This window comes from Salvelinus fontinalis, chromosome 7, assembly GCF_029448725.1.
Source record: "Salvelinus fontinalis isolate EN_2023a chromosome 7, ASM2944872v1, whole genome shotgun sequence".
Classification (NCBI taxonomy): domain Eukaryota; kingdom Metazoa; phylum Chordata; class Actinopteri; order Salmoniformes; family Salmonidae; genus Salvelinus; species Salvelinus fontinalis.
In genome coordinates, this window is record NC_074671.1 from 43,030,092 (window position 1) to 43,049,275 (window position 19,184).

The window sequence follows — 19,184 nt, forward strand, 5'->3', positions numbered from 1 at the left end:
GCTTTGCATGTAGCTTCTTTAATGTACTGTAGCAACTCACAATAATTTTAATTTGGCTTTTTGCTGTTTTAAATGCCCAAGTATTTGTATTATGCAATTAATATCCACCAATATGATTCTTGTAGTTATTATTTTAGTATGCTTTACATTGATTGATCGTATAACAACAATGAGAATGTTAATTCCCAAGTATCAATTTGTTTGTTACTGTAAATCATTGTTTTATAATTGCCTTTCTAGATATCGAGTGTAGTTCCTTCACTGTCCCCATGTGGTTATTTAAACCTAAGTTGCCAATGTGACTTCTGTTGTAACTTTGTGCTGTTTTGTAGCTAGTAGCCACAAAAGACCCAGAGAAGCAGTGTGATTTCTCGTGTTATAGTATAGAGAATAGTCATGTGAATGTAGTCATTTTTGAGGCCTCCGTCTCGTTGTATCTAACGTCTCCTCGTCCCTCCCGTATAGGCTTTCCCCCACGGATGCCTGCAGCCCCTACCAAAGAGACCAGCACTTGAGAAGAGCAACGGGGCCAGCTCACTTTTTCACCCCAGTATGTTGCACTACCAGCAGGCCTTGGCCAACGCACAGCTGCAGCAGCAGACGGCTTTCTGTGGCTTTCCCACAGGTAGGGAGTACACCTGCCCACAACACACACACACATGCACATGTACCTGCACACAGACACGCATGTAGGCACACACACACCTATACACATTTATGTATACAGATACACACCCATGTAGCATGTAGACACAAGTTGGATAGAGCTTCCCTAACTTTCCGTTTCCCCATAAAAGCATCAAAGGGCAAAGTTCAAGTATATAACCCTTAAAAGGTTTCACCAGGTGAGCTTGTGAGGAAATGGGATATTCCCCATATTTTCTCCAAAAGTTTGAGGCCAGTCTCTCTTTAAACCAACAGTGTGATCAACCGCTTTTCCTCAAGTTGAAATCAAGTTGTTATGGGCCCTGTTCAAAGATTGCAATTGGGATTGGCTCGCAAAACTACCTCTAACTTCCTTCATACGGGACGCAGAGACATACAAATGGTATCCATGAGTTCATCTCACTCTGGAGAAGTAAATAAAGGTATTCATTGCCAAAATCCCGAACTATCCCTTTAAGCCTCTTGTGGTTGAGACTACCTTCCCATATCCCTCCCTTCCTACTCCTTTAGTGTTATCATCCTCCATATCCTTTACACCCTTCCGCTCCTTTCCCAGTGTAGAAAGCATGTTCAGAATGCTGTGTACACACCACACATGGGTTCAATTGATATCGGTTTCTCTTGGAATACTCTAGCTGTGCTTAATTGAACCAAAAGTGCAAACGCTGCCCATCTGGCACTCCAGATCCAACTCCTAAAGTAATTTGAAAGAAGACATACTATTTGAACCCAGGTCTGATTCGTTCTCACTGCATGGTCCAAGCATCCAGCCCTTAACCTTCTCTAGCCTGATCCCAGAAATGTGTGTGCTGTCTTGCCAGCTCCTACTGCTGTGACAGAGACCATAGGATTTGGCCCAGATGGCACACGCATATCTGAGGCTAATAAACCTCTGACACTTAAAAAGTTTAATTTGTAGTATGTGTGATCTTACCTTCCCACCCCCAGAACATATTTTTTTTTTCATGGTTTATTTACAGACCAGACTTTTCCCCCCTCTTTTTTTCAAAATGTAACCTTTATTTAACTAGGCAAGTTAGTTAAGAACACATTCTATTTGCAATGATGGCCTACCCCGGCCAAACAAGGACGACGCTGGGCCAATTGTGCGCTGCCCTATGGGACTCCCAATCACGGCCGGATGTGTGGCATAATGAATGGCATAAGACTACAAATGGAGTCAAACCGCACAGTGCATTCATGCCAATAGCAGGCTTGTGAAATGTGTTTAAAGGCATGTTGTTTATATAGCTAGCTACCAAAGTCTCTAGCCTGGTCCCAGATCTCTTTGTACTCGCTTGCTGACTCCTATGGTCAATGGCATGCCATACAGTACAAACCGATTTGGGACCAGGCTACAACCAAACTCTCTGTCTCCTCTTTAACATGTTTTTCTCCTCCCTTTATTAACCCTCTGTTCACTCTCTTCCACTGCATGATCACACAGGGTCAGTCTTGTGCATGACTCCTGCTAGCAGCCTTGGTAGGTTCCTTCCTTTCCCTTTTTCATTCTCACTATGCTTTTAAAGGAATAGGGTGAAGTTGCCCCTAGACTCTGATCTTGGGTCCCCACTAATGTTTAAGGTTATGATTGGGGGAGGAGAAGCTGATCCTAGATCTGTACCTAGGGGAAACTTCACCATGGAGCCTCTTTAAATTGGGGGGAGAGCGGGAACAGGCCGGGAGATGTAAGCGATTACAGGTGACACAAAGTTCATGGATGTTGTGACACAGTGAGAGGCACGGTTGTAGAACATTGGGCATGATTGTTTTTACTGAAAAGCGCCACAAAGTAATGCAAAGTGCTGCGAAGTCGTACATGTCAATTTGAACTCACCTGTAAGAGATGATTCTCAATTAGGATGTAATATATTTTGTTATGAAATGTGAAGTGTTATTCTTAACATTATCAATATTACTAGTATAAAAAAAAATGGCATTCCAAATGAATTGTTTGTTGAAAAGTAGATATTGTGTTTTTTACTGTGCTGTGTTGATCCCAGAGAAAAATAGAAAGAGGGTGAATACAATTGGTAGAAAAGCTCTCGATCTTGATGGGGCTCTAATTGATTTCTAGTTAATCTCAATCTTATAATACCACTCATCATATCTCACTCAGTCCTCTGGGAACAACTGATTGTGGGTCCACATTTCCTTACTTGTGATTGTAATTCAGCGTTTTCTCTTCTTTTCTTTTTTTTCTCCCATGCTTTTTCTCGCTTTTGCATTGTGATGCGCACACCTTCTGCTGGGCTAACCTAACGATGGCTCGCCCCTCTGTAATATGCATCAAAAACAACAACAACCAAACAATCAACAACACCCGTTGCCATGGTTACCACACTGCCTCCACTGCCTACCTGTTCATTGCTTCCATGGCGCCCCCCCCCTTCCCGAAAAAGTACCCATGATGTACAGTGCTACGCCTGCTACTATCTCTGCAACAACATCTCCTGTCACAAGTGTCCCCTACGCAGCAGCAGCGCCAGCCAATCAGGTTTGCTAATTTTAAAGCTTTTTCATCCAGTCCCAGAGCTCTAAATAAGTGCTTGATGACCATAGTCCATAGAGCTCATCTTCTATAATTTCAATTGAACTAGTCAATTTCTTTGTGTGCCCTCTATCCAACTCTATGGCTGAGCCCAACCTCCACATCCTTCAATTAAATTCACGTTTTATTGTCCCAACAGGGAAACTCATTCATGCTCTAAGTCTGCTACTGTGGTATTTCAATGTCTGCCACAGGTGTCAGAATGTGTTGACTATTATTTCAGAGGACTACTGTACGTTTGTACAAGTATAGGTTTAGTAATTTATTGGGCATGTTTCACAATGACCCAGTGAAGCACTTATTCAGAGCTCTCACATTTGCAAATAATAGTTGTTGTCTTGTGTTTCATTAGATCCTAGGTTTTGTTTTGCATGTATGTTGTTTTTCATCCCCTTTACGTTGTCAAGTTTTCCTCTTCACTTGCGTTAGAAACATCACCTGTGTGTTTCGTGACACGCACGCACATACTCTTTTTCCATCTAAAAAAACCTAGCCACTCCATCTCCATCCACCATGTTGGCTCCTGTCAGCAAACACGGCTTCACTCTCTGACTTCCTGTTCTGCTTGGCGGTGATGGGTGAGGGCGAAAGCCTTGAGGAAACTGTCGATCCAGGGTGGCCATGTCTGCTATATTAGTGTTACAAGAGACAGGAAGGACGTCTCCGGAAAGGCCTAAAATGGCTCCAGATAAGCACAGTTACTAGTTGGACTCATGGCTCTGTGTCAGCAGGGGCCGGGAAGGTGCAGTTGGGTGCGGAAGTCAGGTGACGTGCTTGCACACACACACACACACACACACACAACTCCTTTTAAACCTGACAATTACAGCGCACTGCCAGGTGGAACGCCCGCAGCAAACAAAGCAGTCCTCCCATTAACCCCACTTAGAAAGGCCTTGAGCGGTGGCCACGTTACAGGCTTGATGAGATTTGATTTACATCTCAGTGGTCAGTGAGCTTTCCCATAAATGTATTGGACGGATGACGTCGATCCATGATCATCAAGACTTCCGGTTGTGGTGAATCATTATTATTTCACACTGTTCCCTCAAATTGGTTTATATTGAGAGATTCTCAGTGTAGAAAGTGGTTGGTTTTCTGTTGGTTTTCACATCATTACACATTCAATCCCAGGCTTTATTTGGTCAAAGAATAGACCAGAAAATGCACTCTTACACATCATACTTCAGAAAGTATTTATACTCCTTGACTTATTCCACATTTTGTTGTTACAGCCTGAATTCAAAATGGATGAAAGACTTTTTTTTAATGACCAACCACACTAGTATTATTACTAGCACATTACCTATTATTGCTGCCTGTAATGTTTTATTATTGTACAGTCGTGGCCAAAAGTTTTGAGAATGACACAAATATAAATTTTCACAAAGTTTGCTGCTTCAGTGTCTTTAGATATTTTTGTCAGATGTTACTATGGAATACTGAAGTATAATTACAAGCATTTCATAAGTGTCAAAGGATTTTATTGACAATTACATGAAGTTGATGCAAAGGGTTAATATTTGCAGTGTTGACCCTTCTTTTTCAAGACCTCTGCAATCTGCCCTGGCACGCTGTCAATTAACTTCTGGGCCACATCCTGACTTGATGGCAGGCCATTTTTGCATAATCAATGCTTGGAGTTTGTCAGAATTTGTGGGGTTTTGTTTGTCCACTGCCTCTTGAGGATTGACCACAAGTTCTCAATAGGTTTAAGGTCTGGGGCGTTTCCTGGCCATGGACCCAAAATATTGATGTTTTGTTCCCCGAGCAACTTACTTCTCACTTTTGCCTTATGGCAAGGTGCTCCATCATGCTGGAAAAAGCATTGTTCGTCACCAAATTGTTCCTGGATGGTTGGGAGAAGTTGCTCTCGGAGGATGTGTTGGTACCATTCTTTATTCATGGCTATGTTCTTAAGTTCTTAAGCAAAATTGTGAGTGAGCCCACTCCCTTGGCTGAGAAGCAACCCCACACATGAATGGTCTCAGGATGCTTTACTGCTGGCATGACACAGGACTGATGGTAGCGCTCACCTTGTCTTTTCCAGACAAGCGTTTTTCCGGGTGCCCCAAACAATCGGAAAGGGGATTCATCAGAGAAAATGACTTTACCCCAGTCCTCAGCAGTCCAATCCCTGTACCTTTTGCAGAATATCAGTCTGTCCCTGATGTTTTTCCTAGAGAGAAGTGGCTTCTTTGCTGCTCTTCTTGACACCAGGCCATCCTCCAAAAGTCTTCGCCTCACTGTGCGTGCAGATGCACTCACACCTGCCTGCTGCCATTCCTGAGCAAGCTCTGTACTGGTGGTGCCCCGATTCCACAGCTGAGTCAACTTTAGGAGACGGTCCTGACGCTTGCTGGACTTTCTTGGGTGCCCTGAAGCCTCCTTCACAACAATTGAACCGCTCTCCTTGAAGTTCTTGATGATCCGATAAATGGTTGATTTTAGGTGCAATCTTACTGGTAGCAATATCCTTGCCTGTGAAGCCCTTTTTGTGCAAAGCAATGATGACGGCACGTGTTTCCTTGCAGGTAACCATAGTTGACAGAGGAAGAACAATGATTCCAAGCGCCACCCTCCTTTTGGAGCTTCCAGTCTGTTATTCGAACTCAATCAGCATGACAGAGTGATCTCCAGCCTTGTCCTTGTCAACACTCACACCTGTGTTAACGAGAGAATCACTGACATGTCAGCTGGTCGTTTTGTAGCAGGGCTGAAATGCAATGGAAATGTTTTTGGGGGATTCAGTTCATTTGCATGGCAAAGAGGGACTTTGCAATTAATTGCAATTCATCTGATCACTCTTCATAACATTCTGGAGTATATGCAAATTGCCATCATACAAACTGAGGCAGTAGACTTTGAAAATTAATATTTGTGTCATTCTCAAAAATTTTGCCACGGCTGTAGGCCTACTATTACGCATATGTCTCTCCACCCTTTTCCTCAACTCAATAAGCAGTCCCACTTGCTATTTATCATTCGTGACTAGCAATTTCCTACATATTGTTCTATTTTTGGACCATGACCAGGGAGAAAAATGACTTTCCCCTTTAAAGCTTTTAATGATTACCTTAGAAACACACACCCATCGCCATTTTGTAGCCTCTCCCTATCGCACGTCCCAAATGGCACTCTATTCCCTACAGTGCACATAAAGCCGTATGAGTCCTGATCAGTGATGTAGTGCGCTATATAGGGAATAGGGTGCAGTTTCAGACGCATCCCTAACATCACACCACCCTCAAAGTAGCACATCTGTAAGGTTTGTTGTTCTGTAAGGTATTCTGGTGAGGCAGCTGACGATGAGATTGCGAGGTGCGTGTCGGGGAGGACACATGGCACACACAAACACACGCAGCCTCCCAGTCTCAGATGGCGATGGTGTTGCTTTGTCCAGTGTGTCTAAGGAGAAGAGAGAGGGGCAGGGAGAAACTGAGGGAGGGACCACTTTTAATGTTCCAATGTGGATCTCGTCATCATCACTGACTCCTCATCGCAGTGAGCTAGTGAAACACATGGCTCTAATCATAATGCATGGACACTAGCTAACAGCTGCGGGCTGTGACTGTGTATATGTCTTACAGGAGCTGTAGAGACAGCCATAGCCTTCCCCTCACACGCCCTCCCTGTCTGCATCCTGCGTCCGTCCCTCAGGCTTTGATCAAAAGTATTGCATTATACAGGGAAAAGGGTTCCATATGGGGGACAAACCTGAATCCCATATCAACCCCTAAGTACTTGTGTAGATCTAAGCGGAGTGGATAAGTGTAAGCAATGGATAGGGATTCAGGGTATATGCCTTCAGTCCAGACACAACCCAGCTACAGTATTACATGAGTTGTCTATCTATAATATATCATATACATTGTGTTTTCACAGTACGATTTTTAATAGTTTGGTTTGGAATAGCGTGTTTGACATAGGTGAAGTGCACTATGCTCTTTAAAATAACTCTTAAAGGCCCAGTGCAGTCAAAAATGTGATTTTATAGTGTTGTATATACACTGCTCAAAAAAATAAAGGGAACACTTAAACAACACAATGTAACTCCAAGTCAATCACACTTCTATGAAATCAAACTGTCCACTTAGGAAGCAACACTGATTGACAATAAATTTCACACGCTGTTGTGCAAATGGAATAGACAAAAGGTGGAAATTAGAGGCAATTAGCAAGACACCCCCAATAAAGGAGTGGTTCTGCAGGTGGTGACCACAGGCCAGTACATCAGGAGACGTGGAGGAGGCCGTAGGAGGGCAACAACCCAGCAGCAGGACCGCTACCTCCGCCTTTGTGCAAGGAGGAGCAGGAGGAGCACTGCCAGAGCCCTGCAAAATGACCTCCAGCAGGCCACAAATGTGCATGTGTCTTCACACTGAGCACATGAGCACTTGTGACAGACGTGACAGAGTCTGGAGACGCCGTGGAGAACGTTCTGCTGCCTGCAACATCCTCCAGCATGACCGGTTTGGCGATGGGTCAGTCATGGTGTGGGGTGGCATTTCTTTGTGGGGCCGCACAGCCCTCCATGTGCTCGCCAGAGGTAGCCTGACTGCCAATAGGTACCGAGATGAGATCCTCAGACCCCTTGTGAGACCATATGCTGACACATGCACATTTGTGGCCTGCTGGAGGTCATTTTGCAGGGCGCTGGCAGTGCACCTCCTTGCACAAAGGCGGAGGTAGCGGTCCTGCTGCTGGGTTGTTGCCCTCCTACGGCCTCCTCCACGTCTCCTGATGTACTGGCCTGTCTCCTGGTAGCGCCTCCATGCTCTGGACACTACGCTGACAGACACAGCAAACCTTTTTGCCACAGCTCGCATTGATGTGCCATCCTGGATGAACTGCACTACCTGAGCCACTTGTGTGGGTTGTAGACTCCGTCTCATGCTACCACTAGAGTGAGAGCACCGCCAGCATTCAAAAGTGACCAAAACATCAGCCAGGAAGCATAGGAACTGAGAAGTGGTCTGTGGTCACCACCTGCAGAATCACTCCTTTTTTGGGGGTGTCTTGCTAATTGCCTATAATTTCCACCTTTTGTCTATTCCATTTGCACAACAGCATGTGAAATTTATTGTCAATCAGTGTTGCTTCCTAAGTGGACAGTTTGATTTAACAGAAGTGTGATTGACTTGGAGTTACATTGTGTTGTTTAAGTGTTCCCTTTATTATTTTTTTAGCAGTGTATTTGTATTCATTTGCATCACTGTCAATGACATACTTTTATTAAGGCAAACTGCAAATTCCAGTATTGTGCCTAATCCTTATTGTGGCTAGCTTCACAACCCGGTCCGGTCGAGCCTCACTAGCCAGATGAAGCTAGCTGGCTGCTTATAACGTTAGCTTTGGGCATCAGGATTAAGTAGCTGGCTAGCTATTTATTTTATCAACTGAAGTTCAATTTCAATAGGTGAAAAACAAGTGGCAACCTAGCTAATACTCACAAGGATTCCTAAATCATTGCTAAGAATAATGAAAATGACTGCAGTTTCTACTGGTAATTGTTTATAATAGCTACCCCAGAAGTTGCGGTCGAACAAATTATGCTTTATTACCAACGCGGTATTGTAAACACATCGTTCGTGGCCGGTGTTTGCTGACTTTTTTGTACAGCTTTGACAGTGCTACTGTATCTTTTTTGACACGCAAAGACCCAAATGGCATTCCATAGTATGTATGTCGTGAAGCCGTGTAACAGCATCACTGCTATAGCGCACTTGGTAGTGTGTACCGGTGCTCGACCAGTCGTCGAAAGCCAACATCACCCGCGACAGAGAACGGTTAATTGTCAAGGGCAATGAATTCCATTATCTTGGCTTTAATGGATTTCGTCTTTTTGAGTTGTCTCGCTGAAATGTTCTTACTCTTTCAAATGACTGCTCGACTTGTTGGCTGCTCGATCCACACAGCAGACATTGTGTGGGCTAGGTTAGGAATGCTATGTTGCACGTGTAGAGCAAATTTTGACCTGGCGTTATTACGTTATAGAGGTATGCACGGTAGCTTTGACATCGGTGTTAAATTAGACTTCGGGCCGATACCGATGTTGCCATTTTTAGCTAGTATCGGTTGATACCAATATATCGTGCATCCCTAGTTGAGATATGTCTGTTACTCTGTGAAGCATTTATTTTGGCTTTGTTGGCATTTACGTATGACCCATAGCGCTTGAAGGTTTTTGGAACTGCACTTTCAAAGTTCTTGAAATGCTCCACGTTGACTGACCATGTCTTAAAGTATTGATGGACTGTCATTTTTCTTTGCTTATTTGAGTTGTTTTTGCCCTAAAATGGACTCGGCACGGATGCAAACCATTCACCTTTCGGCAAAATTCGCCGTTTTGAATCCAAAATAGGTGACCTACGTAATTCGTATGCAAATTGCTTGCTTTCACATTAACCACTTATTTTACACACAGTGACTGATCATGTAGATCATATTCTTTGTTGTTTAATTAGTTAAAACCTGGGGGGAAGAGAGAGAATATTAAGACATGACACTGGATAAGACATGAGAAATACTCCCGATATAACATATGTCCCTAGCCCCCTGACACAAACTATTGCAGCATAAATACTGGTGGCTGAGACAGGAGGGGTCGGGTGACACTGTGGCCCTGTCCGACGATGCCCCCGGACAGGGCCAAACAGGCAGGATATAACCCCACCCACTTTGCTAAGGCACAGCCCCCACACCACTAGAGAGATATCTTCAACCACTAACCTACTACCCTGAGACAAGGCCGAGTATAGCCCACGAAGACCTCCCCCACGGCACTAACCCGAGGGGGGCGCCAACCCGGACAGGAAGATCACGTCAGTGACTCAAACCACTCAAGTGACGCACCCCTCCTAGGGACGACATGGAAGACCACCAGTAAGCCAGTTACTCAGCCCCCGTAATAGGGTTAGAGGCAGAGAATCCCAGTGGGGAACCGGCCAGGCAGAGACAGCAAGGGTGGTTCGTCGCTCCAGTGCTTTTCCGTTCACCCTCACACCCCTTTGCCAGACTACAGTCAATCATAGGACCTACTGAAGAGATGAGTCTTCAATAAAGACTTAAAGATCGAGACCGAGTCTGCGTCTCTCACATGGATATGCAGACCGTTCCATAAAAATTTAGCTCTATAGGAGAAAGCCCTGCCTCCAGCTGTTTGCTTAGAAATTCTAGGGACAGTAAGGAGGCCTGCGTCTTGTGGCCGGAGCGTACGTGTAGGTATGTACGGCAGGATCAAATTGGAAAGATAAGTAGGAGCAAGCCTGTGTAATGCTTTGTAGGTTAGCAGTAAAACCTTGAAATCAGCCCTAGCATTGATAGGAAGCCAGTGTAGAGAGGCTAGCACTGGAGTAATATAATATAATCTAGTCAAGATTCCAGCAGCTGTGTTTAGCACTAACTGAAGTTTATTTAGTGCTTTATCCGGGTAGCCGGAAAGTAGAGCATTGCAGTAGTCTAACCTAGAAGTAACAAAAGCATGGATACATTTTTTTGCATCATTTTTGTCCAGAAAGTTTCTGACTTGGTCTTTTACCAAATATACCACCCCTACCTTGTCACAACACAACTGATTGGCTCAAACGCATTAAGAAGGAAAGAAATTCCACAAATGAACTTAAGGCATACCTGTTTATTGAAATGCATTTCAGGTGACCACCTCGTGAAGCTGGTTGAGAGAATGCCAAGAGTGTGCAAAGGGTGGCTATTTGAAGAATCTCAAATATAAAATATATTTTGATTTTGTTTAACACTTTTCTTTGGTTATTGTACAATGTAGAAAATAGTAAAAATAAAGAAAAACCCTTGAATGAGTAGGTGTTTTAAATCTTTTGACCGGTAGTGTATATTTGTTACGGCTCGACTAAAACAATCTCGGTCAACCAACAGCCTAACTACCAAACAATTGACATGTCGACTAATTGGCGTCAGCCCCACAGACAATAGTCTTGATCATAAGTACCTGCAGGTTAACCCTCTCACTGCCCTGACACGGATGTGGGGGCGCCCTCTTCTGGCTGAATTTGGAAATACACCAAGATACACTAGTGGTGGTTTTGTCACATTGGTTAGTAAAAAAAGTAATTAGAGTAAACATTGGTTCACATATTTGTAGGATGATTGTACAATGTCCCCTTTGGAGCTGCTGTCTGCAGTAAGGATTTCTGTAAAGTTCCATCATAAGCACGAAAAAACAAACAGTGCAATACACATTTTATTCCAACAACATCTGATGTTTGCTTTTATTTTATGGTGGGTCGGGCATCTACCCCTGACCTGTCATTTCCTTTTTTCTGTCCATCATGGCCCATTCATTCACTCCATATTACTGATTTATCTGATTTGCTGTTGTTACTGCTGTTCTCATCGGTGATGTCTGTGTACTCCATTTCCAAGCATGCATGCATCTCCATCCTTGAACACTTGTTATGATAATTTTACACGCGTTCATTACACATGTTCAGTTTGCATGTACAGGTGATTAGAACACTTGTTATGGTCATTTAGGCAGTTTACCATTTAACTGTGCCAGTGTGGGAAGTGACCTTTTGCCTTTGCTAACATTGGCCTGTAACGCATGGAAATAAAATGCCACACATCATGGTGGTCCTCTATGCATCAGCCAGCTCATCTACTGTATCTGTCTGCTTTCTGAGGCCTTTCACTGCCATACGCCAATAATATGCTTTCTGTGGCCCTGTCCAAAAACGACCCCTAGACCCTACCACCTAAACAGTTGATCTATTTTGTATATTTGAAAGAATTGGATAGGTGTAGCTCGATCTTTTCCTCTTATATTACTTACACCCATCTAGTATTCTTGGATCTATGCAAGTGCCTAGGGGGGGGTGGAGGCAAGGGGTTTGGAGAGGCAATCTGTCTGGGTAACCAGCGGTAGGAAACTAGGAGCCAATGGGACATTACACACCATCAATATAACATTCAGCATTTTTTTTTTTTTTTTTTTGAAGTTTCAAATTTCTGCTCTGTTAGAGTTGCCCTGATCAACTGGAAGTGCTGTTATTGTGAAGTGGAACGTCTTGGAGCCACAACGGCTCAGCCGTGAGGTGTTAGGCTACACAAGCTCACAGAACGGCACTGCCGAATGCTGAAGCGTGTAGCTTGTAAAAATCGTCTCTCCTCGGTTGCAACCGTCACTACTGAGTTCCAAACTGCCTCTGGAAGCAATGTCAGCACAAGAACTGTTCGTCTGGAGCTTCATGAAATGGGTTTCCATGGCCGAGCAGCCACACTCAAGCCTAAGATCACCATGCACAATGCCAAGTGTCAGTTGGAGTGGTGTAAAGCTCGCCGCCATTGGACTAATCTGGTTTTAATTATCCCAATAAAATGCTACCTGCCGAAAGCATAGTGCCAACTGTAAAGTTTGGTGGGGGAGGAATAATGGTCTGGGGCAGTTTTTCATGGTTCGGGCTTGGCCCCTTCGTTCCAGTGAAGGGAGATCTTAACGCTACAACACAATGACATTCTAGACAATTCTGTGTTTGGGGAAGGCTCTTTCCTGTTTCAGCATGACAATGCCCCCGTGCACGAAGCGAGGTCCATACAGAAATGGTTTGTCGAGATCGGTGTGACCTCAACCCCATCGAACACCTTTGGGATGTTAAAGGTGTTTCGATGGAACGCCGACTGCAAGCCAGGCCTAATCGTCCAACATCCGTGCCCGACCTCACTAATGCTCGTGGCTGAATGCTGCGGGGACTTGCTTCCAATGTTCCAACATCTATTGGAAAGCCTTCCCAGAAGAGTGGGGGCTGTTGTTACAGCAATTGGGGGGACCAACTCCATATTAATGCCCATGATTTTGGAATGAGATGTTCGACTAGCAGGTGTCCACTTACTTTGTCATGTAGTGTATGTTAGGGATTGGCTTTTTAGCCACCCTATGAAGACAATATGTCTCTTGCTCAATCTTTCCTGGATTCCTTGCATCCTCTCTACTCGCATTGGAGAAGGTCAGAGGAAACTTGTTTCTTCTCCTCCAATACGGTTGAGAAGAAGGCAAGGGGATCAGATGTGAGGAATCACGGAAAGATGAAATGAGATGGAGCCAATCAGTTGAAAAGGTTTAGGCAATGAACTGATGTTTTTGTTCTCCATTTTTCTTCCTCTCCCACAGATCATCCTGAAGTAACTGTCAGGGTGGAAATGGAGTGTCAAGAAGCTGCACTACAAAGCCCAAAACAGCCCTTCTTCTGTACATACTACCTTCCCCTTCCACTACAACAACCTGCATGCTAAGAGTGTAATACTACCAATTAACCATAAGACTTGAGTGCTGGTGTAAGATGATACACACAACAAAAATATGTATATGTATTGCTAGGAAACTATTGCCATGACAATTATGACAAAAAAAGAATATGTACTGAACTACATACACTTAGTGGAGATATGGCGATGAGTTCATTTTAACGATTGTTTTCTCTTAAAGTAATATGGGTCCTTTTTATATTTTGTTTTCAAAAAGGAACCTCGGTCTGCACAAATGTTCACCCTTTGAAAACACCATATTTGCACTATAAGAGAACTAGTGCTTATTGTCAAAAGTGCTTAATTGTTTTAAACAGGAGAGTCACAGAGAAGCCCCTGGTTGCAACTGGCGCTCCAGACCAAGCTAGAAGGGATTGTTTTACTTTTTGTTTGTTTTAATTATTTTAAAAAGACAAATGTTAGGGAAGACGACATGTTTACTCAATGACTGTCCTCCTAACGATGGTTTGAATGCGCTCCCCCACCCCATCACCACCATCCCTTTAAAACGGTGTGGCATGCGCTCCATATGAACCATTTGCCAACATTTAATCTCTGGAAAACCAACGGCTTGCCAAACGAAAGTTATCGCGACAGACTAACGGACAGAAGCGATCGGAGTCGATCTGCAAGGAAACAGACGTGGAACAGCTTCGTGGCCAAAACGTGCAGTCGGGCCTCGTTTTTGTGCACTTCTGGGGGAAAAGAACCTAGAATTTCGATTTCTTTTCCTTTGTTAAATTTCAGTTTTACTTTTGGATGAGTGCTGACATTTGGGGGGGGAGCCTCAGAGGGATCGGTGTTGGGGAGAGTTATACTGGGCATCAGGGAGTGCTACTAGCCTATATGGCACCAGTTTGTGTGCCAAGGGCTTAACGAAAGCTTGCGGGTGGCCAAAAGCATACGGCGGGAGGGAGCCTCAGCCTGATGGGCCATGCCATGGATGGAACAGACTGGAACAGACCGAATGTCAAGACCACAGGGACAAGGCCTTTTGGGGAGTGGGGCTAGAAGGAGGGATAAGGGTGAGATCGGCGAGGGGTGAAACAAATGCTACGACTCAAAAAGGTGCATTCGAAGATGCTAGTCATCGGTGTGAGATGACGTGAAGTTATTGACTGGAGGGCTATCTGTGACTGTCAGTCGTCACCCTGCTATCACCGAGAATCCTGTTTCTATTTGAGAAAAACTGTAGAAGTGCCTAAAAATCCTTTAACTTTAAAACAACAAGCATCTGGAGAAACATACTTTGTCAAAGAAAAAATAAGAATATACAAAAGGATGGTTCAAGCGAAGTTCCCAATAGTATGTTGACCTATTTAGAGAAAAGACTATTCACTTTTCATGCAGATGCCATGGTTAAAGCAGTACCCTAGTGTTATTGTAAACATATATTTAACACGACAAAAAGTAACTTTCTGAATAGAAAATATATATAAACTAACCAAGATAGCTTGGTAGAATGTTTGTTAAACATTTCATGATGTAATATTTTGTTCTTACCATAGGTTTTTAGTAGTTTACATTGAAAAAAGTGATTGAGAATACAGGAAATTGTGACTTGTGTGTAATGTATGTAACGTGTTTCTTACTTTGAGAGTTTATATTCATGGTTGTAGCAGCAATGTATTCACATTTATTTCAATTTGTTTTAAGATGTTAAGCATCAAGATATGTGTGTCACCAGAACAATCTGTTATTTTATGCCATGATATAGTTAATTGTGTACTAGCATTGTTTTAAACCAACCTCCACGTTATTACCTAATGTTTTATGAGATGTATGCATTTCGACTCTAAATCACATTTCTTGACACTACACAACCAATTATTTTCCTTGTGTATGTGTGTTCAACAAAAAGGATCAGAATCATGACATATTTTCATGGCGCTTGATCAACAGACAATCCACAACGAGACACCTTTGGTTCAAAAATAATAAGGCACTGGTCTTAGTATTTTTGTTTTTTGTTTCTTTTTGTTCACTTTCACTGAGATTTTCTTCTAAAAAGTTACAGTTTTAATGTAATTCTTGGTGGAAGGTGAACGAAGGTATTTTTTGGTAACTTATCGTATTTTATTGTTTTGTCAAATGAGTCAGAATGATGTAACCTACTCTATTTTGAAATGAATGTAATTTATTGCGCTGTGCATCCCTACAAGTTTGTGTCTCTTTGGTCAGCCAATGAGATGCAGATCAGGAGCAAGGGGGTGGAGTCTTAAAAAGCCACCAATAGAAAGCTACTGGATCTCCCTTGTCTTGTCATCAACACAGTTCATCGCATTACAGTAATGAGCAAGGCTTTAGAATTGCTTATTGTTCAACAAAAAAAAAGAAAATAAGAATGTTAATTGTATAGGTAACATTTTACCCCAAAAAATATTTAAATATGTACTTTTCACTATTTCATAATATTACGTTGTTGCTGTGGCAACATAAAGTTGCAATTACTAAAGTTCTGTATTTTTGTAAATTATGTAATCGTTAAGTTGACTTTTTTTTCTAGAACACTGCACACATCACTAGATTGTAAAGCAGATTTCAACATTTCTTATTTGTCGTGATTATGACAATTTTCCTTAGCAGGCTCTGTAAAGGTATAACTTTAACACTTAAGATGTAATAGACAAAGTTACCAATGTTATTTAGGATGAAATTATAACAAATTATCTATTAATTGAATAGTTAAGATGTACAACTATTCCCCTGAGAAAGGACCACTGGTTTCATGCACACCAATGGAAAAATATTTATGAATGTAGTTTGTTAAATTGTTTATCATCAGTTAAGGATTGCACTTCTTCCGGTAAAGTAAAACATTTCATTATTACCGATGCCATACCTAATGAAATTTGCAAAGTTATTATACACCAGTAATTCTGTATAATAGTCACTACCTGTTTGTATCAGAGAAATAACCTTTGAGCATCTTGCATGAAAAAAAGTTTTTATTAATAAACAATAATTTACTGAATGTTTCTAGTTATACCGAAAAACACATTGTCTGCACATGAGACAAAAATCCAAGTTGTCCTCGAATGGGATCCATGGTTGTGCCCAAATTAATGGAATTGTGCTGAGAAAAGTAATTTATTGAAATTAAATGTGTTGACATTGACTGACTGACGGTAAGAGAAAAATTTAGAAGCACTTGGGTCAGCTGAGCAGACAGCTTATCCAAACACTTTGCCTTATCGTTAGTCCATCGTGCTTAAGGTTTTATGTTCCAGAGCTGTTAAAAATAAACTTTTAAAGGCTATTATATATATACACACACACACTAAAAGTTTGGGGTCACTTAGAAATGTCCTTGTTTTTGAAAGAAAAGAAAGAGTGGTAGGCCCCGGTGTACAACTGAGAAAGAGGGCAAGTACATTCGTGTCTTGTTTGAAAAACAGACGCCTCACAAGTCCTCAACTGGCAGCTTTATTAAATAGAACCCACAAAACACCCGTCTCAACTTCAACAGTGAAGAGGCGACTCTGGGATGCTGGCCTTCTAGGCAGAGTTCCTCTGTCTAGTGTCTGTGTTCATCTTAATCTTTTATTTTTATTGGCCAGTCTGAGATATGGCTTTTTCTTTGCAACTCTGCCTAGAAGGCCAGCATCCAGGAATTGCCTCTTCACCGTTGATGGTAAGACTGGGGTTTTTGCAGGTACTATTTAATGAAGCTGCCAGTTGAGGACTTGTGAGGCGTCTGTTTCTCAAACTAGACACTCTAATGTTCTTGTCCTCATGCTCAGTTGTACACTGGGGCCTCCCACTCCTCTTTCTATTCTGGTTAGAGACAGTTGTTCTGTTCTGTGAAGGGAGTAGTACACAGCGTTGTACGAGATCTTCAGTTTCTTGGCAATTTCTCGCATATAATAGCCTTCATTTCTCAGAACAGGAATAGACTGACGAGTTTCAGAAGAAAGTCTTTGTTTCTGGCAATTTTGATCCTGTAATCGATCCCACAAATGTTGATGCTCCAGATACTCAACTAGTCTAAAGAAAGCCAGTTGTATTGCTTCTTTAGTCAGAACAACAGTTTTCAGCTGTGCTAACATAATTGCAAAAGGGTTTTCTAATGATCTATTAGCCTTTAAAATGATAAACTTGGATTAGCTAACACAACGTGCCTTGGAACACAGGAGTGTTGGTTGCTGAGAATAGACCTCTGTACGACTATGTAGATATTCCATAAAAAGTAGTCATTTACAACATTAACAATGTCTACACTGTATTTCTGATCAATTTTAATGGACAAAAAAAGGTGTTTTTCTTTAAAAAAACAAGGACATTTCTAAGACCCCAAACTTTTGAATGGTAGTGTGTGTGTGTATGTATATATATATATATATATATTTATATATATATATATATATATATATATATATATATAATACTAAAAAGTAAAAACTTAAAACAATATTTTTTATTTATTATACATAAATATAAATATTGTTTTGTATTTTTTTGCGTTTTTAAAAGGTGAGGCCAAAAGGATCAACTGCTGTACAAAAAGCAGTCTTGTGTCCTAAGCCCCATTCGAATACTTTAATAACACACCCTTCCTTACTTACTTTTGGATCTAACACAATTTGTTAAGTTTAAGCAACAGTTCTATCATATAGCCTTCTCTAATCCAGCCATGCCAGAATAGGTATTTCTTCAAGGAAGGGGGAAAGCAATAATGCATTTTGTTAAAGTATTGGAACAGGGCCCTATTCTGTCCTTGTAGAGAGCTTGACGATGAGAGTTGTGGCCAACATGCAATGCTGAATGGTCCCTAAAAGGCCTGCAGCCAGGGTCGTATTCACAAGGAAGCAAATGTGCTGAAACGGGAAGGGGCTAACTGAACTTTTCCAATAACAAATGCTTGTTTTTGTTTAATGTTGCAAAATGTTTCGCTACGGTGTTCACTATTGAATATTACCCGGGTAATGAATTGAGACTGCTTTGCTATCGGAAATGCAGTATCCCATCTACTTTGCAAAAAATATAGAGAGAGAAAAAGACAAGACTCTCATTGGATTATTAGTTTTGATGTAACCATTTTTCTGTTTTCTCTGTGCGTATAGTTTGTGCTATTTTATGTTACAGCAAGATAGTGTAAAATCTATTGAAATAAAGAAAAAATGGAAAGGATGTTTGTTGAAATTACCTTATTTAACGTGAATAATGACTGGGTTGTCTTACCTGCCTTAGTTGAAAGTCCTGACTGTATGTCGCTCTGGACAAGTGTCTGCAAATGGCCAAAATGTAAAAATGAATAATGCTCTTATGGACATGGTGAATGACAGACATGCTTCAACAGGGTTCCCCAACTTGCGGCCCATGGGCCGAATTTGGCCCGCGGATGATTTTATGTGGCCCAACCAGCAGAGGGGTGAAATTGTAACTTTTCTTAGTAAACATTTACATATTTTTTATGTTTTATTGCTGGATTTAAAACGTAAAAAGTATAGCAAATCCACTCTAAGTGATAAAAATTGTGGAAATCTGTTCCAAAGTATCCCAACACATATTATACAAACGTAAGCAAGGTTTGAAATTACTTTTTTAGTCAAATATTATATCTCTTTGGGCTTCTTGCGGTCAAATTACAGTCTACAAATTGTTTGTAATTATGTTCCAGCCCCCTGAATATCCGCTCAAGAAAAAAGGATCTTGTAGTTGATGATCCCTGTGCTACAACATGCCTGTT

The 19,184-nt window shown here is 41.9% G+C and overlaps 1 protein-coding gene across 10 annotated transcripts in view; it reads left to right on the plus strand.

The window, feature by feature from the left end:
• The window catches only part of LOC129859497 (muscleblind-like protein 2a), a 78,508-nt gene extending 59,883 nt beyond the window's left edge, over positions 1-18,625 (plus strand). For 5 of the 10 annotated variants that reach the window (XM_055929349.1, XM_055929356.1, XM_055929351.1 and 2 more), the window contains 4 exons: positions 466-625; positions 2,114-2,149; positions 3,069-3,163; positions 13,362-13,464. In XM_055929349.1, the coding sequence (XP_055785324.1) occupies positions 466-625; positions 2,114-2,149; positions 3,069-3,163; positions 13,362-13,376 (306 nt within the window). In that variant the 3' untranslated portion in view covers positions 13,377-13,464. Of the gene's footprint in view, positions 1-465; positions 626-2,113; positions 2,150-3,068; positions 3,164-13,361 lie in introns of all 10 variants that reach the window. The other 5 variants (XM_055929353.1, XM_055929358.1, XM_055929354.1 and 2 more) reach the window with 2 other exon arrangements.
• Positions 18,626-19,184: the final 559 nt, after the last annotated feature.